This window comes from Carcharodon carcharias (genome assembly GCF_017639515.1).
Source record: "Carcharodon carcharias isolate sCarCar2 chromosome 24 unlocalized genomic scaffold, sCarCar2.pri SUPER_24_unloc_1, whole genome shotgun sequence".
Lineage (NCBI taxonomy): Eukaryota > Metazoa > Chordata > Chondrichthyes > Lamniformes > Lamnidae > Carcharodon > Carcharodon carcharias.
In genome coordinates, this window is record NW_024470584.1 from 3495723 (window position 1) to 3520478 (window position 24756).

The 24756-nt window shown below is 52.9% G+C and overlaps 1 protein-coding gene across 1 annotated transcript in view; it reads right to left on the minus strand.

Moving 5' to 3' along the window:
* LOC121273475 (A disintegrin and metalloproteinase with thrombospondin motifs 5-like) overlaps nt 1–24756 on the minus strand; it is a 302366-nt gene that overhangs the window by 164160 nt on the left and 113450 nt on the right. Inside the window, exons 2-3 of the mRNA XM_041180638.1 lie at nt 24076–24208; nt 16335–16502 (exon numbers count right to left, since the gene is read on the minus strand). Of these exons, the coding sequence (XP_041036572.1) occupies nt 16335–16502; nt 24076–24208 (301 nt within the window). The remainder of the gene's footprint in view (nt 1–16334; nt 16503–24075; nt 24209–24756) is intronic.

The window sequence follows — 24756 nt, forward strand, 5'->3', positions numbered from 1 at the left end:
TCCCTCAATACTGACCCTCCGACAGTGCAGCACTCTCTCAGTACTGACCCTCCGACAGTTCAGCACTCCCTCAGTTCTGACTCTCCGACAGTGCAGCACTCCCACAGTACTGACCCTCCAACAGTGCCGCACTCCCTCAGTACTGAACCTCCAACATTGCAGCACTCCCACAGTACTGACACTCCGACAGTGCAGCACTCCCTCAGTACTGACCCTCTGACGGTGCAGCACTCCCTCAATACTGACCCTCTGACAATGCAGCTCTCCCTCCATACTGACCCTCAGACAGTGCAGCACTCCCTCAGTACTGACCCTCTGACAGTGCAGCACTCCCTCAGTACTGACCCTACGACAGTGCAGCACTCCCTCAGTACTGACCCTCCGACAGTGCAGCACTCCCTGAGAACTGACCCTCCAACAGTGCAGCTCTCCCTCAGTTGTGACCCTCTGAAAGTGCAGCACTCCCTCAGTACTGACCGTCCAACAGTGCAGGACTCCCTCAGTACTGACCCTCCGACATTGCAGCAATCCCTCAGTACTGACACTCCGACCGTGCAGCACTCCCTCAGAACTGACCCTCCGACAGTGCAACACTCCCTCAGAACTGACCCTCCGACAGTGCAGCTCTCCCTCAGTACTAACACTCCAACAGTGCAGCACTCCCTCAGTACTGACCCTCCGAAAGGGCAGCTCTGCCTCAGTACTGACCCTTCTGACAATGCAGCTCTCCCTCACTACTGAAATTCTGACAGTGCAGCGTTCCCTCAGTACTGACCCTCCGACAGTTCAGCAATCCCTGAAAACTGACCCTCCGACAGTGCAGCTCTCCCTCAGTACTAACCCTCCGAGAGTGCAGCTCTCCCTCAGTTGTGACCCTCTGAGAGTGCAGCACTCCCTCAGTACTGACCCTCCAACAGTGCAGCACTCCCTCAGTACTGACTCTCCAACAGTGCAGCACTCCATCAGTACTGACCCTCCAACAGTGCAGCTCTCCCTCAGTACTGACCCTCCGACAGTGCAGCTCTCCCTCAGTACTAACCCTCCAACAGTGCAGCACTCCCTCAGTACTGACCCTCTGACAGTGCAGCTGTCCCTCATTTGTGACCCTCTGACAGTCCAGCACTCCCTCAGTACTGACCCTCCAACAGTGCAGCACTCCCTCAGTACTGACCCTCCAACAGTGCAGCACTCCCTCAGTACTGACTCTCCGACAGTGCAGCAGTCCCTCAGTACTGACCCTCTGACAGTGCAGCACTCCCTCAGTACTGACCCTCCGACAATGCAGCAGTCCCTCAGTACAGACTCTCCGACAGTGCAGCACTCCCTCAGTACTGACCCTCCGACTGTGCAGTGCTCCCTCAGTACTGAACCTCCGACTGTGCAGCACTCCCTCAGTACTGACCCTCCAACAGTGCAGCTCTCCCTCAGTACTGACCCTCCGACAGTGCTGCTCTCCCTCAGTACTGACCCTCCAACAGTGCGTCACTTCCTCAACACTGACCCTCCGACATTGCGGCACTCCCTTAGTAGAGACCCTCCGACAGTGCAGCACTCCCTCATTACTGAACATCCGACATTGCAGCACTCTCTCAGTACAGACCCTCCGACAGTGCAGCACTCCCTGAGAACTGACCCTCCGACAGTGCAGCTCTCCCTCAGTACTGACCCTCCGAGAGTGCAGCTCTCCCTCAGTTGTGACCCTCTGAAAGTGCAGCACTCCCTCAGTACTGACCGTCCAACAGTGCAGCGCTCCCTCAGTACTGACCCTCCGACAGTGCAGCACTCCCTCAGAACAGACCATCCGACAGTGCAGCACTCCCTCAGTACTGACTCTCCGACAGTGCAGCACTCCCTCAGTACTGACCCTCTGACAGTGCAGCACTCCCTCAGTACTGACCATCCGATAATGCAGCACTCCATCAGTACTGACCCTCCGACTGTGCAGTGCTCCCTCAGTACTGACCCTCCGACTGTGCAGCACTCCCTCAGTACTGACCCTCTGACAGTGCAGCACTCCCTCTGTACAGACCCTCCGACAGTGCAGCACTCCCTCAGTACTGAACCTCCGACAGTGCAGCACTCCCTCAGTACTGAAACTCCGACAGTGCAGCACTCCCTCAGTACTGAACCTCCGACAGTGCAGCACTCCCTCTGTACTGAACCTCCGACAGTGCAGCACTCCCTCAGTACTGAACCTCCGACAGTGCAGCACTCCCTCAGTACTGAACCTCCACCAGTGTAGCACTCCCTCAGTACTGACCCTCCAACAGTGCAGCACTCCCTCAGTACTGACCCTCTGACAGTGCAGCACTCCCTCTGTACAGACCCTCCGACAGTGCAGCACTCCCTCAGTACTGAACCTCCGACAGTGCAGCACTCCCTCAGTACTGAAACTCCGACAGTGCAGCACTCCCTCAGTACTGAACCTCCGACAGTGCAGCACTCCCTCAGTACTGAACCTCCGACAGTGCAGCACTCCCTCAGTACTGAACCTCCACCAGTGTAGCACTCCCTCAGTACTGACCCTCCAACAGTGCAGCACTCCCTCAGTACTGACCCTCCGGCAGTGCAGCTCTCCCTCAGTACTGACCCTCTGACAGTGCAGCACTCCCTCACTACTGACCCTCCGACAGTGCAGCACTCCCTCACTACTGACCCTCCGACAGTGCAGCACTCTCTCAGTACTGACCCTCCTACAGTGCAGCACTCTCTCAGTACTGACCCTCCTACAGTGCAGCACTCTCTCAGTACTGACCCTCCGACAGTGCAGCGCTCTCTCAGTACTGACCATCCAACAGTGCAGCTCTCCATCAGAACTGACCTTCCGACATTTCAGCGCTCCCTCAGCACTGCCCCTTCGACATTGCGGCATTCCCTCAGTACTGACCCTCTGACCGTGCTGCACTCCCTCAGTACTGACCCTCCGACAATGCAGCACTCCCTCAGTACTGACTCTCCGACAGTGCAGCACTCCCTCAGTACTGACCCTCCGACTGTGCAGCACTCCCTCAGTACTGACTCTCCGACTGTGCAGCGCTCCCTCAGCACTGCCCCTTCGACATTGCGGCATTCCCTCAGTACTGACCCTCTGACAGTGCTGCACTCCCTCAGTACTGACCCTCCGACAATGCAGCACTCCCTCAGTACTGACTCTCCGACAGTGCAGCACTCCCTCAGTACTGACCATCCGACTGTGCAGCACTCCCTCAGTACTGACCCTCTGACAGTGCAGCACTCCCTCTGTACAGACCCTCCGACAGTGCAGCACTCCCTCAGTACTGAACCTCCGACAGTGCAGCACTCCCTCAATACTGACCCTCTGACAGTGCAGCACTCCCTCTGTACAGACCCTCCGACAGTGCAGCACTCCCTCAGTACTGAACCTCCGACAGCGCAGCTCTCCCTAAGTACTGAACTTCCGACAGTGCAGCACTCCCTCAATACTGACCCTCTGAATGTGCAGCTCTCCCTCAGTACTGACCCTCCAACAGTGCAGCACTCCCTCAGTACTGAACCTCCGACAGTGCAGCACTCCCTCAGTACTGACCCTCTGACTGTGCAGCTCTCCCTCAGTACTGACCCTCAGACAGTGCAGCACTCCCTCAATACTGACCCTCCGACAGTGCAGCACTCTCTCAGTACTGACCCTCCGACAGTTCAGCACTCCCTCAGTTCTGACTCTCCGACAGTGCAGCACTCCCACAGTACTGACCCTCCAACAGTGCCGCACTCCCTCAGTACTGAACCTCCAACATTGCAGCACTCCCACAGTACTGACACTCCGACAGTGCAGCACTCCCTCAGTACTGACCCTCTGACGGTGCAGCACTCCCTCAATACTGACCCTCTGACAATGCAGCTCTCCCTCCATACTGACCCTCAGACAGTGCAGCACTCCCTCAGTACTGACCCTCTGACAGTGCAGCACTCCCTCAGTACTGACCCTACGACAGTGCAGCACTCCCTCAGTACTGACCCTCCGACAGTGCAGCACTCCCTGAGAACTGACCCTCCAACAGTGCAGCTCTCCCTCAGTTGTGACCCTCTGAAAGTGCAGCACTCCCTCAGTACTGACCGTCCAACAGTGCAGGACTCCCTCAGTACTGACCCTCCGACATTGCAGCAATCCCTCAGTACTGACACTCCGACCGTGCAGCACTCCCTCAGAACTGACACTCCGACAGTGCAACACTCCCTCAGAACTGACCCTCCGACAGTGCAGCTCTCCCTCAGTACTAACACTCCAACAGTGCAGCACTCCCTCAGTTCTGACCCTCCGAAAGGGCAGCTCTGCCTCAGTACTGACCCTTCTGACAATGCAGCTCTCCCTCACTACTGAAACTCTGACAGTGCAGCGTTCCCTCAGTACTGACCCTCCGACAGTTCAGCACTCCCTGAGAACTGACCCTCCGACAGTGCAGCTCTCCCTCAGTACTAACCCTCCGAGAGTGCAGCTCTCCCTCAGTTGTGACCCTCTGAGAGTGCAGCACTCCCTCAGTACTGACCGTCCAACAGTGCAGCACTCCCTTAATACTGACCCTCCAACAGTGCAGCACTCCCTCAGTACTGACTCTCCAACAGTGCAGCACTCCCTCAGTACTGACCCTCCAACAGTGCAGCACTCCCTCAGTACTGACCCTCCGACAGTGCAGCACTCCCTCTGTACTGACCCTCCGACATTGCAGCAATCCCTCAGTACTGACACTCCGACAGTGCAGCACTCCCTCAGTACTGACCCTCCGACAGTGCAGCTGTCCCTCATTTGTGACCCTCTGTCAGTCCAGCACTCTCTCAGTACTGACCCTCCAACAGTGCAGCACTCCCTCAGTACTGACCCTCCAACAGTGCAGCACTCCCTCAGTACTGACTCTCCGACAATGCAGCAGTCCCTCAGTACTGACCCTCTGACAGTGCAGCACTCCCTCAGTACTGACCCTCCGACAATGCAGCAGTCCCTCAGTACAGACTCTCCGACAGTGCAGCACTCCCTCAGTACTGACCCTCCGACTGTGCAGTGCTCCCTCAGTACTGACCCTCTGACAGTGCAGCACTCCCTCTGTACAGACCCTCCGACAGTGCAGCACTCCCTCATTACTGAACCTCCGACAGTGCAGCCATCCCTCAGTACTGAACCTCCGACAGTGCAGCACTCCCTCAGTACTGAATCTCCACCAGTGTAGCACTCCCTCAGTACTGACCCTCCAACAGTGCAGCACTCCCTCAGTACTGACCCTCTGACAGTGCAGCACTCCCTCAGTACTGACCCTCCGACAGTGCAGCACTCTCTCAGTACTGACCCTCCTACAGTGCAGCACCTTCTCAGTACTGACCCTCCGACAGTGTAGCACTCTCTCAGTACTGACCCTCCGACAGTGAAGCACTCTCTCAGTACTGACCCTCCAACAGTGCAGCTCTCCATCAGAACTGACCCTCCGACATTTCAGCGCTCCCTCAGTACTGACCCTCCGACTGTGCAGCGCTCCCTCATTACTTACCCTCCCAACGTGCTGCACTCCCTCAGCACTGCCCCTTCGACATTGCGGCATTCCCTCAGTACTGACCCTCTGACAGTGCTGCACTCCCTCAGTACTGACCCTCCGACAATGCAGCACTCCCTCAGTACTGACCCTCCGACTGTGCAGCTCTCCCTCAGTACTGACCCTCTGACAGTGCAGCACTCCCTCTGTACAGACCGTCCGACAATGCAGCACTCCCTCAGTACTGAACCTCCGACAGCGCAGCAATCCCTCAGTACTGAACCTCCGACAGTGCAGCACTCCCTCAATACTGACCCTCTGAATGTGCAGCTCTCCCTCAGTACTGACCCTCCAACAGTGCAGAACTCCCTCACTACCGACCCTCCGACAGTGCAGCACTCCCTCACTACTGACCCTCTGACAGTGCAGAACTCCCTCACTACTGACCCTCCGACAGTGCAGCACTCCCTCAGTACTGACCCTCTGACAGTGCAGAACTCCCTCACTACTGAACCTCCAACAGTGCAGCACTCCCTCACTACTGACCCTCCGACAGTGCAGCACTCCCTCAGTACTGACCCTCCTACAGTGCAGCACTCCCTCAGTACTGACCCTCCGACAGTGCAGCACTAACTCAGTACTGACCCTCCCACAGTGCTGCACTCCCTCAGCACTGCCACTTCGACATTGCGGCATTCCCTCACTACTGACCCTCTGACAGTGCTGCACTCCCTCAGTACTGACCCTCCGACAATGCAGCACTCCCTCAGTACTGACTCTCCGACAGTGCAGCACTCCCTCAGTACTGACCATCTGACTGTGCAGCACTCCCTCAGTACTGACCCTCTGACAGTGCAGCACTCCCTCTGTACAGACCCTCCGACTGTGCTGCACTCCCTCAGTACTGACCCTCCGACAGTGCAGCACTCCCACAGTACTGAACCTCCGACAGTGCAGCACTCCCTCAGTACTGAACCTCCGACAGTGCAGCACTCCCTCAGTACTGACCCTCCAACAGTGCAGCACTCCCTCAGTACTGACTCTCCGACAGTGCAGCAGTCCCTCAGTACTGACCCTCTGACAGTGCAGCACTCCCTCAGTACTGACCCTCCGACAATGCAGCAGTCCCTCAGTACAGACTCTCCGACAGTGCAGCACTCCCTCAGTACTGACCCTCCGACTGTGCAGTGCTCCCTCAGTACTGAACCTCCGACAGTGCAGCACTCCCTCAGTATTGAAACTCTGACAGTGCAGCACTCCCTCAGTACTGAACCTCCGACAGTGCAGCCATCCCTCAGTACTGAACCTCCGACAGTGCAGCACTCCCTCAGTACTGAATGTCCACCAGTGTAGCACTCCCTCAGTACTGACCCTCCAACAGTGCAGCACTACCTCAGTACTGACCCTCTGACAGTGCGGCACTCCCTCACTACTGACCCTCCGACAGGGCAGCACTCCCTCACTACTGACCCTCTGAATGTGCAGCTCTCCCTCAGTACTGACCCTCCAACAGTGCAGAACTCCCTCACTACCGACCCTCCGACAGTGCAGCACTCCCTCACTACTGACCCTCTGACAGTGCAGAACTCCCTCACTACTGACCCTCCGACAGTGCAGCACTCCCTCAGTACTGACCCTCTGACAGTGCAGAACTCCCTCACTACTGACCCTCCAACAGTGCAGCACTCCCTCACTACTGACCCTCCGACAGTGCAGCACTCCCTCAGTACTGACCCTCCTACAGTGCAGCACTCCCTCAGTACTGACCCTCCGACAGTGCAGCACTAACTCAGTACTGACCCTCCCACAGTGCTGCACTCCCTCAGCACTGCCACTTCGACATTGCGGCATTCCCTCACTACTGACCCTCTGACAGTGCTGCACTCCCTCAGTACTGACCCTCCGACAATGCAGCACTCCCTCAGTACTGACTCTCCGACAGTGCAGCACTCCCTCAGTACTGACCATCTGACTGTGCAGCACTCCCTCAGTACTGACCCTCTGACAGTGCAGCACTCCCTCTGTACAGACCCTCCGACTGTGCTGCACTCCCTCAGTACTGACCCTCCGACAGTGCAGCACTCCCACAGTACTGAACCTCCGACAGTGCAGCACTCCCTCAGTACTGAACCTCCGACAGTGCAGCACTCCCTCAGTACTGACCCTCCAACAGTGCAGCACTCCCTCAGTACTGACTCTCCGACAGTGCAGCAGTCCCTCAGTACTGACCCTCTGACAGTGCAGCACTCCCTCAGTACTGACCCTCCGACAATGCAGCAGTCCCTCAGTACAGACTCTCCGACAGTGCAGCACTCCCTCAGTACTGACCCTCCGACTGTGCAGTGCTCCCTCAGTACTGAACCTCCGACTGTGCAGCACTCCCTCTGTACAGACCCTCCGACAGTGCAGCACTCCCTCATTACTGAACCTCCGACAGTGCAGCACTCCCTCAGTATTGAAACTCTGACAGTGCAGCACTCCCTCAGTACTGAACCTCCGACAGTGCAGCCATCCCTCAGTACTGAACCTCCGACAGTGCAGCACTCCCTCAGTACTGAATCTCCACCAGTGTAGCACTCCCTCAGTACTGACCCTCCAACAGTGCAGCACTCCCTCAGTACTGACCCTCTGACAGTGCGGCACTCCCTCACTACTGACCCTCCGACAGGGCAGCACTCCCTCACTACTGACCCTCCGACAGTGCAGCACTCTCTCAGTACTGACCCTCCTACAGTGCAGCACCTTCTCAGTACTGACCCTCCGACAGTGAAGCACTCTCTCAGTACTGACCCTCCGACAGTGAAGCACTCTCTCAGTACTGACCCTCCAACAGTGCAGCTCTCCATCAGAACTGACCCTCCGACATTTCAGCGCTCCCTCAGTACTGACCCTCCGACTGTGCAGCGCTCCCTCATTACTTACCCTCCCAACGTGCTGCACTCCCTCAGCACTGCCCCTTCGACATTGCGGCATTCCCTCAGTACTGACCCTCTGACAGTGCTGCACTCCCTCAGTACTGACCCTCCGACAATGCAGCACTCCCTCAGTACTGACCCTCCGACTGTGCTGCTCTCCCTCAGTACTGACCCTCTGACAGTGCAGCACTCCCTCTGTACAGACCGTCCGACAATGCAGCACTCCCTCAGTACTGAACCTCCGACAGTGCAGCAATCCCTCAGTACTGAACCTCCGACAGTGCAGCACTCCCTCAATACTGACCCTCTGAATGTGCAGCTCTCCCTCAGTACTGACCCTCCAACAGTGCAGAACTCCCTCACTACCGACCCTCCGACAGTGCAGCACTCCCTCACTACTGACCCTCTGACAGTGCAGAACTCCCTCACTACTGACCCTCCAACAGTGCAGCACTCCCTCACTACTGACCCTCCGACAGTGCAGCACTCCCTCAGTACTGACCCTCCTACAGTGCAGCACTCCCTCAGTACTGACCCTCCGACAGTGCAGCACTCACTCAGTACTGACCCTCCCACAGTGCTGCACTCCCTCAGCACTGCCACTTCGACATTGCGGCATTCCCTCACTACTGACCCTCTGACAGTGCTGCACTCCCTCAGTACTGACCCTCCGACAATGCAGCAATCCCTCAGTACTGACTCTCCGACAGTGCAGCACTCCCTCAGTACTGACCATCTGACTGTGCAGCACTCCCTCAGTACTGACCCTCTGACAGTGCAGCACTCCCTCTGTACAGACCCTCCGACTGTGCTGCACTCCCTCAGTACTGACCCTCCGACAGTGCAGCACTCCCTCAGTAATGAACCTCCGACAGTGCAGCACTCACTCAGTACTGAACCTCCGACAGTGCAGCAATCCCTCAGTACTGACCCTCCGACAGTGCAGCACTCCCACAGTACTGAACCTCCGACAGTGCAGCACTCCCTCAGTACTGAACCTCCGACAGTGCAGCACTCCCTCAGTACTGACCCTCCTACAGTGCAGCACTCCCTCAGTACTGACCCTCCGGCAGTGCAGCACTCCCTCAGTACTGACCATCTGACAGTGCAGCACTCCCTCAGTACTGACCCTCCGACAGTGCAGCACTCCCTCATTACTGACGCTCCAACAGTGCGTCACTCCCTCAGTACTGACCCTCCGACAGTGCAGCACTCCCTCAGTACTGACCCTCCGACAGTGCAGCTCTCCATCAGAACTGACCCTCCGACATTTCAGCGCTCCCTCATTACTTACCCTCCGACAGTGCAACTCTCCCTCAGCACTGCCCCTTCGACATTGCGGCATTCCCTCAGCACTGACCCTCTGACAGTGAACCATTCCCTCAGTACTGATCCTCCGACATTGCGGCACTCCCTCAATACTTACCTTCCGACTGTGCGGCAATCCCTCAGTACTGACTCTCTCACAGTGCAGCCGTCCCTCAGTACTGACTATCCGACAGTGCAGCTCTCCCTCAGTAGTGCCTCTCTCACAGTGCAGCACTCCCTCAGTACTGAACCTCCGACAGTGCAGCACTCCCTCATTACTGACCATCCGACAGTGCAGCACTCCCTCAGTACTGACCTTCCGACAATGCAGCACTCCCTCAGTACTGACTCTCCGACAGTGCAGCACTCCCTCAGTACTGACCCTCTGACAGTGCAGCACTCACTCAGTATTGACCCTCCGACTGTGCAGCACTCCCTTAGTACTGACCCTCCGACAGTGAAGCACTCCATCAGTACTGAACCTCCGACAGTGCAGCACTCCCTCAGTACTGACTCTCTGACAGTGCAGCACTCCCTCTGTACAGACCCTCCGACAGTGCAGCACTTGCTCAGTAGTGAACCTCCGACAGTGCAGCACTCCCTCAGTACTGAACCTCCGACAGTGCAGCACTCCCTCAGTACTGAACCTCCGACAGTGCAGCACTCCCTCAGTACTGACCCTCCGACAGTGCAGCACTCCCTCAGTACTGAACCTCCGACCGTGCAGCACTCCCTCAGTACTGAACATCCGACAGTGCAGCACTCCCTCAGTATTGACCCTCCAACAGTGCAGCACTCCCTCAGTACTGACCCTCTGGCAGTCCAGCACTCCCTCAGTACTGACCCTCTGACAGTGCAGCACTCCCTCACTACTTACCCTCCGACAGTGCAGCACTCCCTCACTACTGACCTTCCGACAGTGCAGCACTCCCTCAGTACTGACCCTCTGACAGTGCAGCGCTCCCTCACTACTGACCCTCCGACAGTGCAGCACTCCCTCATTACTGACCCTCCAACAGTGCGTCACTCCCTCAGTACTGACCCTCAGACAGTGCAGCACTCCCTCAGTACTGACCCTCCTACAGTGCAGCACTCTCTCAGTACTAACCCTCCGACAGTGCGGCACTCCCTCAGTACTGACCCTCCGACAGTGCAGCTCTCCATCAGAACTGACCCTCCAACGTTTCAGCGCTCCCTCAGTACTGACCCTCCGACAGTGCAGCTCTCCCTCAGTACTGACCCTCCGACAGTGCAGCTCTCCATCAGAACTGACCCTCCAACGTTTCAGCGCTCCCTCAGTACTGACCCTCCGACAGTGCAGCTCTCCCTCAGTACTGACCCTCCGACAGTGCAGCACTCCCTCATTACTGACCACCCGACAGTGCAGCACTCCCTCAGTACTGAACCTCCGACAGTGCAGCACTCCCTCAGTACTGACCCTCCGACAGTGCGGCACTCCCTCAGTACTGACCCTCCGACAGTGCGGCACTGCCTCAGTACTGACCCTCCGGCAGTGCAGCTTTCCATCAGTACTGACCCTCCGACAGTGCAGCACTCCCTCAGTACTGACCCTCCGACAGTGCAGCACTCCCTCAGTACTGACCTTCCGACAATGCAGCACTCCCTCAGTACTGATCCTCCGACAGTGCAGCTCTCCCTCGGTACTGACCCTCCGACAGTGCGGCACTCCCTCAGTACTGACCCTCCGACAGTGCGGCACTCCCTCAGTACTGACCCTCCGACTGTGCAGCTCTCCCTCTGTACTGACCCTCCGAAAGTGCAGCACTCCCTCAGTACTGACCCTCCGACAATGCGGCACTCCCTCAGCACTGACCCTCCGACAGTGCGGCACTCCCTCAGTACTGACCCTCCGACAGTGCGGCACTCCCTCAGTACTGACCCTCCAACAGTGCAGCTCTCCCTCAGCACTGACCCTCCGACAGTGCAGCACTCCCTCAGCACTGACCCTCCGACAGTGCAGCACTCCCTCAGTACTGACCCTCCGACAGTGCAGCACTCCCTCAGTACTGACCCTCCGACAGTGCGCCACTCCCTCAGTACTGACCCTCCGACAGTGCGGCACTCCCTCAGCACTGACCCTCCGACAGTGCGGCACTCCCTCAGCACTGCACCGGGAATGTCAATCTGTGATCCTGCGCCCAGCCTCTCTGGAGTGTGATGCGACGCCACGCTATAGTGTGACTCCGAGGGGTGACCGCGATAGGTCTCGAGGCAGCCCTCGCTCTGTCCGACTCTGTCCGTTCAGCCTGGTCCGCTGTGGCTCACCCGCCTCGCTCGGGGCGGGGCACTCGCTGCCCCCTGTTCTGCTGCGGCGGGTGGACGGAAGCTGGCATCAACACTCAGCGCCCTCTCTTCCCTCTTTGACCACGCACCTTCCTTTTTCTTCTTGCCTCTCGCTGTGCCCTTCCAAGCTGTCTGCCTCTGGAACCCTGTCCCTGGTCCAGAATTGTCACCATCAATAATCTCCATCTTCCCTTCCCCTGCTGGCAGCTCTCCCTGTCAATTTGGACACCCAGTATGTGGTCACCCCTTGGCCTGTTCCTTGTCCCGAAGATCTTTGTGTTGCGGGGAGGGGGGTGGTGGGTGGAGCCATCTTCTTTCTGAATGACGAGGCTGAGCCGGCGCACACACGATCTTGGCATTAGCAACGTGGGAGTACCCGCTGGAATCGGCACTTTCTGGGACCAGAGTCGGGTGACAGTTGCGCTGCCAGGACATGCCATGGAGGTGCCGGAGACAGTGAAGGGGCAAAGCCTTTTCCCCTGGCACTCGTGGTCCCGTTGCCACCCGCTGTGGAGGTCTGCGCTGGAGGGCACAGGATTGGCAGTGTCGGCGTTTGGTGCTCTCATTCAGGTTCCTGTTCTCCCACACTCTCTTACTTAGCGTGGTCATAACAGCCACGGGCGTGTTGATTCCAGCACCAAATGACAGATTGTTGGTGAGTGTGGAGCCCTAGATATGTGGAGCGAGCAAGAACTTCCAGCCTCTGATTGTCTATGCAGATTGGTGGCAATCTGGCACCATCACCTCTCTCTCTCTCTCTCTCTGTCTCTCTCTCTCTCTCTCCCTGCTATCCTCAAGTTCGGAACCCTATCCCTGTTACCTTTTCGAAGAAGTAGAGAATTTTAATCGAAAGGCACGTCTTACTGGCGCTGAAGTTTAAATCAACCTCACTACAGGCGCGAGAGGGTCAGTTCATTTGTTGCTGGGGTCGGTGGGGGGGGGTGGTGTCTGCCTCATTACGAATGCTCGCATTGCACCGTCAATGTCGATCAGCTCTGGAATGAGGACTTTGTTGTCGATCTCAGTCAGGCAAGGCTGAACAGCTCTCCATCAGGTCTGTCAGTCCATTTGTTGGGGTAGTGATGGCGTGGTGGTACTGACACTGAGCTAGCAATCCAGAGGTCCAAGGTAACGCTCCGGGGACCCAAAGCGCTTTTGTGCGTGCTGGAAGCTACATATATTAGTACACGGGGCCCTCTCCTTTGCAGGCAGAAAGAACATGTGCACACATTGTGCCTGTTGCAGCTAAACAAATAAAGTGACAGCCATGCGCTGACTCATTCCTCAGGGGCAATGCCTTGACCAATCAGGGTCAAGCTGTCTGGTTTAAATTTCAAACAATACTTGCCAGTCACCATCTCAGTCACCATCATTGGTGCATCTTCCATGGCAACGCCTCTGCCAGTCAGAGTCTACTTGCCAACCGGTCGGCACTCTTTTCCAGTGCAGTATAAATTGTTGATTTCCTCTTGTGTTGTTATTGTTGTGACACATCCTGATGAGTGCAAGATGCAAAGCTTTGACATGTCTTTTTTGTCAGCAATACTCAAGTTCTGTACCACCAAACAACCATTTGTATCTTGCCAGCCTAGACAATGGGAGATAGATGCCCCTTCATGAACAAGGATTGTCGTCCACTGCATGCCAATAGCAACTGTCACCTGATCGGATCTCCAATTGTGAAAAGCTAAGGTTATAAGTTTGTCTCCTTACAGCAGGAGATGAGTCTGCAGAATGCACCAAAAGCATCAAGAAGAAGATGGGTTGCTACATCACCTCTCTCTCTCTCTCTCTCTCTCTCTCCGTCTATCTCTCTCTCTCTATCCCTGCCAGTCTGAAGTTCAGAACCCGATTCCTGTTGCATTTTTGAAGTACATCACGGTGGTAGAAAACGCGAATCGCTAGGAACACCAAGTGCCTCGCTGTGCACTTTGGAACAAGATGGATTTCAGTTTAGAAGACTCTGTCTCAAGAAGGGCTTAATTGTCCACAACGCCTTCAGAATAGCAAGTGCACAGGAAGCACTGGAAAGAGCTGAGCCATCACGACAGAAAGACTCCTCCCGCAGCCAAAACACCGTGCTGGTTCCAGCTTCCAAGTCCCAAACTGAGAACCAACCTCCTGGCTGATCTCCAACAAGAGGCATCACGGCTTCATGAGATACTTTGTGTTATGAAAAGACCTTAATCCCAACTTAAGCATCAACTGCACCAATAAGTCACGTGGCCTCGATTAAAGACTGAGCTACCAAACCCATTTTTAAAATTAAGTCTTTAACTCCATCTCAGCATAATATTGTTGAGGGCGATAGTATGAGGGAGACCAGTGGTGGTGTTAATGCGCTCAAACATACTGGGCAAGTGTGCGATCAGAAAGGAGTTACTTTGCTTTTCAATATTGGAGAGCCTGCTGTTGAAAATTGTCTCAAATTCGGGAAAAGAATCACTCCAAGGAAAGAAAATGCACATAGGGGACACCAAAAACATACTGTTCAGAGACTAGAAGCCACCACACCAACCCTGTAAACAGCTGTTTTCAGAGACTGACACATTCGGGACCACAGTTCGGAAAAAAAAAAGGATTCGAAAATGATAAACAGGCAAGTGCACTAAAGCAGGAGGCGTGCAAACTCTATTCACCCACACACGAGATGTGTGTGGCCATTACCAAGGAGAAGGTGCTGGGAACACTGAAAGGTCTGAAGGTGGATAAATCCCCTGGACCAGATAGATTACACCCCAGAGTTCTGAAGGAGATAGCTGAAGAGATAGTGGAGGGGTTAGTGGTGATCTTTCAGGAATCACTGGAGTCAGGGAGAGTCCCAGAAGACTGGAAAATCGCTATTGTAACCCCTCTGTTTAAGAAAGGAGTGAGGCAAAAGACGGGAAATTACAGGCCGATCAGCCTGACCTCGGTCGTTGGTAAGATTTTAGAGTCCATTATTAAGGATGAGATTTCAGAATACTTGGAAGTGCATGATAAAATAGGGCAAAGTCAGCATGGTTTCATCAAGGGGAGGTCATGCCTGACAAATCTGTTAGAATTCTTTGAGGAGGTAATGAGTAGGTTAGACAAAGGAGAGCCAATGGATGTTATCTACTTGGACTTCCAGAAGGCCTTTGACAAGGTGCAGCACAGGAGGCTGCTCAGTAAGATAAGAGCCCATGGTGTTAGAGGCAAGGTACTAGCATGGATAGAAGATTGGCTGTCTGTCAGGAGGCAGAGAGTGGGGATAAGGGGGTCCTTCTCAGGAGGGCAGCCGGTGACTAGTGGAGTTCCACAGGGGTCAGTGTTGGGACCACAACTTTTCACTTTATACATTAATGATCTAGATGAAGGAACTGAGGGCATCCTGGTTAAGTTTGCAGATGATACAAGGATAAGTGGAGGGACAGGTAGTATTGAGGAGGCGGGGAGACTGCAGAAGGATTTGGACAGGTTAGGAGAATGGGCAAAGAAGTGGCAGATGGAATACAACGTGGGCAAGTGTGAGGTCATGCACTTTGGTAGGAAGAATAGAGGCATAGACTATTTTCTAAATGGGGAGAGAATTCAGAAATCTGGAGTGCAAAGGGACTTGGGAGTCCTAGTCCAGGATTCTCTTAAGGTTAACTTGCAGGTTGAGTCGGTAGTTAGGAAGGCAAATGCAATGTTGGCATTTATTTTGAGAGGATGAGAATATAAAAGCAGGGATGTGTTGCTGAGGCTTTATAAGGCTCTGGTCACACCACATTTAGAATATTGTGAGCAATTTTGGGCCCCGTATCTCAGGAAGGATGTGCTGGCCCTGGAGAGGGTCCAGAGGAGATTTACGAGAATGATCCCAGGAATGAAAGTCTTAACATATGAGGAACGTTTGAGGACTCTGGGTCTATACTCGATGGAGTTTAGAAGGATGAGGGGGGATCTGATTGAAACTTACAGAATACTGAAAGGCCTGAATAGAGTGGACGTGGGGAAGATGTTTCCATTAGTAGGAGAGACTAGGACCCGAGGGCACAGCCTCAGAGTAAAGGGAAGACCTTTTAGAACAGAGATGAGGAGAAACTTCTTTAGCCAGAGAGTGGTGAATCTATGGAACTCATTGCCACAGAAGGCTGTGGAGGCCAGGTCATTGAGTGTATTTAAGACCGAGATAGATAGGTTCTTGATTGGTAAGGGGATCAAAGGTTACAGGGAGAAGGCGGGAGAATGGGGTTGAGAAACTTGTCAGCCATGATTGAATGGTGGAGCAGACTCGATGGGCCGAATGGCCCAATTTCTGCTCCTATGTCTTATGGTCTTATGGAGAGAAATGGAACGCAGCAGATGGAGACAGTGAAAGACGTACCTCGCCCGCTCTCGAAAAAGCCCAAAGAGAGTCGACTACTGCAACGAGACCAGGGAACGGAGTAATCGATCCTGACCAACATGTTGGACATCATCTGGTTAGCACTCGGCATCTCACCCATTTGAGCACAAATGTCGGAACTGTCGTGCGGCATTCCCAGCAGATGTCCTTCAGGAGAAACAGAGGAGGCAGTGTAATGTACTGAGTAAACCTCCATTCATACCGTCCCCATCAAACAATCCCAGAACAGGTACAGTACGGGGTTAGATACAGAGAAAATCTCGCTCTACACTGTCCCCATCAAACACTCCCAGGACACGTACAGCACGGGGTTAGATACAGAGTAAATATCCCTACAGTAAACCCATCATACAATCCCAGGACAGGTCCAGCAGCAGGTTAGATACAGAGTAAATCTCCCTCTACACTGTCCCAATCAAACACTCCCAGGACAGGTATAGCACGGGGTTAGATACAGAGTAAAGGTCCCTCTACACTGTCCCCATCAAACACTCCCAGGACAGGTACAGCACAGGGTTAGATACAGAGTAAAGCTCCATCTAATCTGTCCCCATCAAACACTCCCAGGACAGGTACAGCACGGGGTTAGATACAGAGTAAAACTCCTTCTAAACTGTCCCCATCAAACACTCCCAGGACATGTACAGCACAGGGTTAGACACAGAGTAAATCTCCCTCTACACTGTCCCCATCAAACACTCCCAGGACAGGTACAGAAAGGGGTTAGGTACAGAGCAAATCTCCCTCTACACTGTCCCCATCAAATATTCAAAGGACAGGTACAGCACGAGGTTTGATACTGAGTAATGCTCCCTCTACACTGTCCACGTCAAGCACACCCATGACAGGTACAACACGGGTTTAGATACAGAGAAAATCTCACTCTACACTGTCCCCATCAAAAACTACCAGGACTGATACAGCACGGGGTTATATACAGAGTAAATCTCCCTCTACACCGTCCCCATCAAACACTCCCAGGACAGGTACAGCACGGGGTTAAATACATCGTAAATCTCCCTCTACACTGTCCCCATCAAACACTCCCAGGACAGGTACAGTATGGGGTTAGATACAGAGAAAAGCTCCCTCTAAACTGTACCTGTCAAATCTCCCAGGAAAGGTACAGCACGTGGTTAGATACAGAGTAAATCTCCCTCTACACAATCCCCATCAAACGCTCCCAGGACAGGTATAGCACGGGGTTAGATACAGAGTAAATCTCCCTCTACACTGTCCCCATCAAACACTCCCAGGACAGGTACAGCACGGGGTTAGATACAGAGTAAATCACCCTCTACACTGTCCCCATCAAACACTCCCTGGACAGGGACAGCATGGGGTTAGATACAGAGTAAATCTCCCTCTACACTGTCCCCATCAAACACTCCCAGGACAGGTACAGCACGGGGTTAGATACAGAGTAAATCACCCTCTACACTGTTCCCATCAAAGACCCCCAGGACAGGTACAGAAAGGGGTTAGATACAGTGTAAATCACAATCTAGACGGTCCCTATTAAACACTCCCAGCACAGGTACAGCACGGAGTTAGATACAGAGTAAATCCCCCTCTACACTGTCCCCATCAAACACTCCCAGGACAGGTATAGCACGGGGTTAGATACAGAGTAAATCTCCCTCTACACTGTCCCCATCAAACACTCCCAGGACAGGTACAGCATGGGGTTAGATACAGAGTAAATCTCCCTCTGCACCGTCCACATCAAACACTCCCAGGTCTGGCACAGCACAGGGTTAGATACAGAGTAAATCTCCCTCTGCACCGTCCACATCAAACACTCCCAGGTCTGGTACAGCACAAGGTTAGATTCAGAGTAAATCTCCCTCTACACTGTCCCCATCAAACACTCCCAAGACAGGTATAGCACGGGGTTAGATACAGCGTAAATCTCCCTCTACACTGTCCTCATCAAACACTCCCAGGACAGGTACAGCACGGGGTTAGATACAGAGTAAATCTCCCTCTACACCGTCCCCATCAAACACTCCCAGGACAGGTACAGCACGGGGTGAGATACAGAGTAAATCTCCCTGTACACTGTCCCCATCAAACACTCCCAGGACAGGTACATCACGGGGTTAGATACAGAGTAAATCACAATCTAGACTGTCCCTATTAAACACTCCCAGCACAGGTACAGCACGGAGTTAGATACAGAGTAAATCCCCCTCTACACTGTCCCCATCAAACACTCCCAGGACAGGTACATCACGGGGTTAGATACAGAGTAAATCTCCCTCTACACTGTCCCCATCAAACACTTCCAGAACAGGTACAGCACAGGGTTAGGTGCAGAGTAAAGCTCCCTCTAAACTGTCCCCATCAAACTCTCCCAGGACAGGTACAGCACGGGGTTAAATTTAGAGTAAATCTCACTCTAAACGTTCCGCATCTAAAACTCCCAGGACAGGTACAGCACTGTGTAAGATACAGAGTAAATCTCCCTCTACACTGTCCCCATCAAACACTCCCAGGACAGGTACAGCACGGGGTTAGATACAGAGGAAATCTCCCTCTACACTGTCCCCATCAAATACTCCCAGGACAGGTACAGCACGGGGTTAGATACAGAGTAAATCTCCCTCTACCGTATCCCCATCAAAGACTCCCAGGACAGGTATTGCACGGGGTTAGTTACAAAGTAAATCTCCCTCTACACTGTCCCCATCAAACACTCCCAGGACAGATACAGCATGGGATTAGATACAGAGTAAATCTCCCTCTGCACTGTCCCCATCAAACACTCCCAGGACAGGTACAGCACAGGGTTAAATGCAGAGCAAAGCTTTCTCTTAACTGTGCCCATCAACCACTACCAGCACAGCTACAGCATGGGGTTAGATATAGAGTAAATCTCCCTCTACACTTTCAGTGTGAAACACTCCCAGGACAGGTACAGCACGAGGTTAGATACAGATTAATTCTCCATCTACATTTTCATCATCAAACAATCCCAGGACAGGAACTGCAATGGGTTAGATACAGAGTAAATCTCCCTCTACACAGTCCCCAGCAAACACTCCCAGGACATGTATAGCATGGGTTTAAATACAGAGTAAATCTCCCTCTACACTGTCCACATCAAACAATCCCAGGACAGATAAAGATTGGAGTTAGTTACAGAGTCAAGCTCCCTCTCCACTGTCCCCATCAAACACTCCCAGGACAGGTACAGAACAGGGTTAGATACAGAGTAAATCTCCCTCTACACTGTCCACATCAAACACTCCCAGGACAGGTACAGAACAGGGTTAGATACAGAGTAAATCTCCCTCTACACTGTCCACATCAAACTCTCCCAGGACAGGTACGGCATGGGGTTAGATACAGAGTAAATCTCCCTCTACACTTTCAGTGTGAAACACTCCCAGGACAGGTACAGCACGGGGTTAGACACAGAATAAATCTCCCTCTACACCGTCCCCATCAAACACTCCCAGGACAGGTACAGCACGGGGTTAGATACAGAGTAAAGGTCCCTCTACACTGTCCCCATCAAACACTCCCAGGACAGGTACAGCACAGGGTTAGATACAGAGTAAAGCTCCATCTAATCTGTCCCCATCAAACACTCCCAGGACAGGTACAGCACGGGGTTAGATACAGAGTAAAACTCCTTCTAAACTGTCCCCATCAAACACTCCCAGGACATGTACAGCACAGGGTTAGACACAGAGTAAATCTCCCTCTACACTGTCCCCATCAAACACTCCCAGGACAGGTACAGAAAGGGGTTAGGTACAGAGCAAATCTCCCTCTACACTGTCCCCATCAAATATTCAAAGGACAGGTACAGCACGAGGTTTGATATTGAGTAATGCTCCCTCTACACTGTCCACGTCAAGCACACCCATGACAGGTACAACACGGGTTTAGATACAGAGAAAATCTCACTCTACACTGTCCCCATCAAAAACTACCAGGACTGATACAGCACGGGGTTATATACAGAGTAAATCTCCCTCTACACCGTCCCCATCAAACACTCCCAGGACAGGTACAGCACGGGGTTAAATACATCGTAAATCTCCCTCTACACTGTCCCCATCAAACACTCCCAGGACAGGTACAGTATGGGGTTAGATACAGAGAAAAGCTCCCTCTAAACTGTACCTGTCAAATCTCCCAGGAAAGGTACAGCACGTGGTTAGATACAGAGTAAATCTCCCTCTACACAATCCCCATCAAACGCTCCCAGGACAGGTATAGCACGGGGTTAGATACAGAGTAAATCTCCCTCTACACTGTCCCCATCAAACACTCCCAGGACAGGTACAGCACGGGGTTAGATACAGAGTAAATCACCCTCTACACTGTCCCCATCAAACACTCCCTGGACAGGGACAGCATGGGGTTAGATACAGAGTAAATCTCCCTCTACACTGTCCCCATCAAACACTCCCAGGACAGGTACAGCACGGGGTTAGATACAGAGTAAATCACCCTCTACACTGTTCCCATCAAAGACCCCCAGGACAGGTACAGAAAGGGGTTAGATACAGTGTAAATCACAATCTAGACGGTCCCTATTAAACACTCCCAGCACAGGTACAGCACGGAGTTAGATACAGAGTAAATCCCCCTCTACACTGTCCCCATCAAACACTCCCAGGACAGGTATAGCACGGGGTTAGATACAGAGTAAATCTCCCTCTACACTGTCCCCATCAAACACTCCCAGGACAGGTACAGCATGGGGTTAGATACAGAGTAAATCTCCCTCTGCACCGTCCACATCAAACACTCCCAGGTCTGGCACAGCACAGGGTTAGATACAGAGTAAATCTCCCTCTGCACCGTCCACATCAAACACTCCCAGGTCTGGTACAGCACAAGGTTAGATTCAGAGTAAATCTCCCTCTACACTGTCCCCATCAAACACTCCCAAGACAGGTATAGCACGGGGTTAGATACAGAGTAAATCTCCCTCTACACTGTCCTCATCAAACACTCCCAGGCCAGGTACAGCACGGGGTTAGATACAGAGTAAATCTCCCTCTACACCGTCCCCATCAAACACTCCCAGGACAGGTACAGCACGGGGTGAGATACAGAGTAAATCTCCCTGTACACTGTCCCCATCAAACACTCCCAGGACAGGTACATCACGGGGTTAGATACAGAGTAAATCACAATCTAGACTGTCCCTATTAAACACTCCCAGCACAGGTACAGCACGGAGTTAGATACAGAGTAAATCCCCCTCTACACTGTCCCCATCAAACACTCCCAGGACAGGTACATCACGGGGTTAGATACAGAGTAAATCTCCCTCTACACTGTCCCCATCAAACACTTCCAGAACAGGTACAGCACAGGGTTAGGTGCAGAGTAAAGCTCCCTCTAAACTGTCCCCATCAAACTCTCCCAGGACAGGTACAGCACGGGGTTAAATTTAGAGTAAATCTCACTCTAAACGTTCCGCATCTAAAACTCCCAGGACAGGTACAGCACTGTGTAAGATACAGAGTAAATCTCCCTCTACACTGTCCCCATCAAACACTCCCAGGACAGGTACAGCACGGGGTTAGATACAGAGGAAATCTCCCTCTACACTGTCCCCATCAAATACTCCCAGGACAGGTACAGCACGGGGTTAGATACAGAGTAAATCTCCCTCTACCGTATCCCCATCAAAGACTCCCAGGACAGGTATTGCACGGGGTTAGTTACAAAGTAAATCTCCCTCTACACTGTCCCCATCAAACACTCCCAGGACAGATACAGCATGGGATTAGATACAGAGTAAATCTCCCTCTGCACTGTCCCCATCAAACACTCCCAGGACAGGTACAGCACAGGGTTAAATGCAGAGCAAAGCTTTCTCTTAACTGTGCCCATCAACCACTACCAGCACAGCTACAGCATGGGGTTAGATATAGAGTAAATCTCCCTCTACACTTTCAGTGTGAAACACTCCCAGGACAGGTACAGCACGAGGTTAGATACAGATTAATTCTCCATCTACATTTTCATCATCAAACAATCCCAGGACAGGAACTGCAATGGGTTAGATACAGAGTAAATCTCCCTCTACACAGTCCCCAGCAAACACTCCCAGGACATGTATAGCATGGGTTTAAATACAGAGTAAATCTCCCTCTACACTGTCCAACATCAAACAATCCCAGGACAGATAAAGATTGGAGTTAGTTACAGAGTCAAGCTCCCTCTCCACTGTCCCCATCAAACACTCCCAGGACAGGTACAGAACAGGGTTAGATACAGAGTAAATCTCCCTCTACACTGTCCACATCAAACACTCCCAGGACAGGTACGGCATGGGGTTAGATACAGAGTAAATCTCCCTCTACACTTTCAGTGTGAAACACTCCCAGGACAGGTACAGCACGGGGTTAGACACAGAGTAAATCTCCCTCTACACCGTCCCCATCAAACACTCCCAGGACAGGTACGGCACAGGGTTAGATACAGAGTAAAGCTCCCTCCACACCGTCCCCATCAAACACTCCCAGGACAGGTACAGCACCGGGATGGATACAGAGCAAATCAACATCTAGACTGTCCCCATCAAACACTCCCAGCACTGGAACAGCACGGGGTTAGATACAGAGTAAATCTCCCTCTACACTGTCCCCATCAAACACTCCCAGGACAGGTACAGCATGGGGTTAGATACAGAGTAAATCTCCCTCTACACTGTCCCCATCAAACACTCCCAGGACAGGTACAGCATGGGGTTAGATACAGAGTAAATCTCCCTCTACACTGTCCCCATCAAACACTCCCAGGACAGGTACAGCACAGTGTTAGATACACAGTAAATCTCCCCCTACACTGTCCCCATCAAACACTCCCAGGACAGGTACAGCACGGGGTTAGATACAGAGTAAATCTCCCTCTACACCGTCCCCATCAATCACTCCCAGGACAGTTGCAACAAAGGTTTAGATACAGAGTAAATCTCCCTCTACCCTGTCCCCATCAAACACTCCCAGGACAGGTACGGCACAGGGTTAGATACAGAGTAAATCTCCCTCTACAGTGTCCCCATCAAACACTCCCAGGACAGGTACAGCACGGGGTTAGATACAGAGTAAATCTCCCTCTACACTGTCCCCATCAAACACTCCCAGGACAGGTACAGCACGGGTTAGATACAGAGTAAATCTCCCTCTACACTGTCCCCATCAAACACTCCCAGGACAGGTACAGCACGGGTTAGATACAGAGTAAATCTCCCTCTACACTGTCCCCATCAAACACTCCCAGGACAGGTACAGCACGGGTTAGATACAGAGTAAATCTCCCTCTACACTGTCCCCATCAAACACTCCCAGGACAGGTACAGCACGGGTTAGATACAGAGTAAATCTCCCTCTACACTGTCCCCATCAAACACTCCCAGGACAGGTACAGCACGGGTTAGATACAGAGTAAATCTCCCTCTACACTGTCCCCATCAAACACTCCCAGGACAGGTACAGCACGGTGTTAGATACAGAGTAAATCTCCCTCTACACCGTCCCCATCAATCACTCCCAGGACAGTTGCAACAAAGGTTTAGATACAGAGTAAATCTCCCTCTACCCTGTCCCCATCAAACACTCCCAGGACAGGTACAGCAAGGTGTTAGATACAGAGTAAAGCTCACTCTTTACTGCCTCCAACAAACACTCCCCCGGCAGATCTAGCACTGCGTCAGATGCAGTTAATGCTTGGTATAGTAGATTACCAATTTCGTGTGCTATGGTGAAGGCACTTTGCAGTCCAATATCCTGGATGACAGCACAGTTCTGATCTGGCTGGCAGACGGTTCCAATGTGGGCGAGACCCAGAGACTCACAATAATTCTCCAGACACAGGTTCTGTCAGGGAATAGAAAATGTCAAGTTCAGTATGAGAGAAGATCAAGTGTACAGATATCTCCCTGAGAGAGATTAACTGAGAGATACCAGTCAGTGTACAGTCGTCTCCCTGAGAGAGAGGGACTGAGAGACACCAGTCAGTGTACAGATATCACCCTGGGAGAAAGGGACTGAGAGACACCAGACAGTGTACAGATATACCCTGAGAGAGCGGGTCTGAGAGACATGGGTCAGTGTACAGATATCTCGATGAGAGAGAGGGACTGAGAGGCACCAGTCAATGTACTGATATCTCCCTGAGAGAGAGGGACTGAGAGACACCATTCATTGTCCAGGTATCTCCCTGAGAGATAGGGACTGAGATACACCAGTCAGTGTACAGATATCTCTTTGTGAGAGATGGTCTGAGAGACACCAGTCAGTGTACAGATATCTCCCTGAGAGAGACTGAGTGAGAGTCACCTGTCAGTGTACAGACGTCTCACTGACAGAGAGGAGACTGAGAGACACCTGTCAGTGTAGAGATATCTCCCTGAGAGAGAGGGATA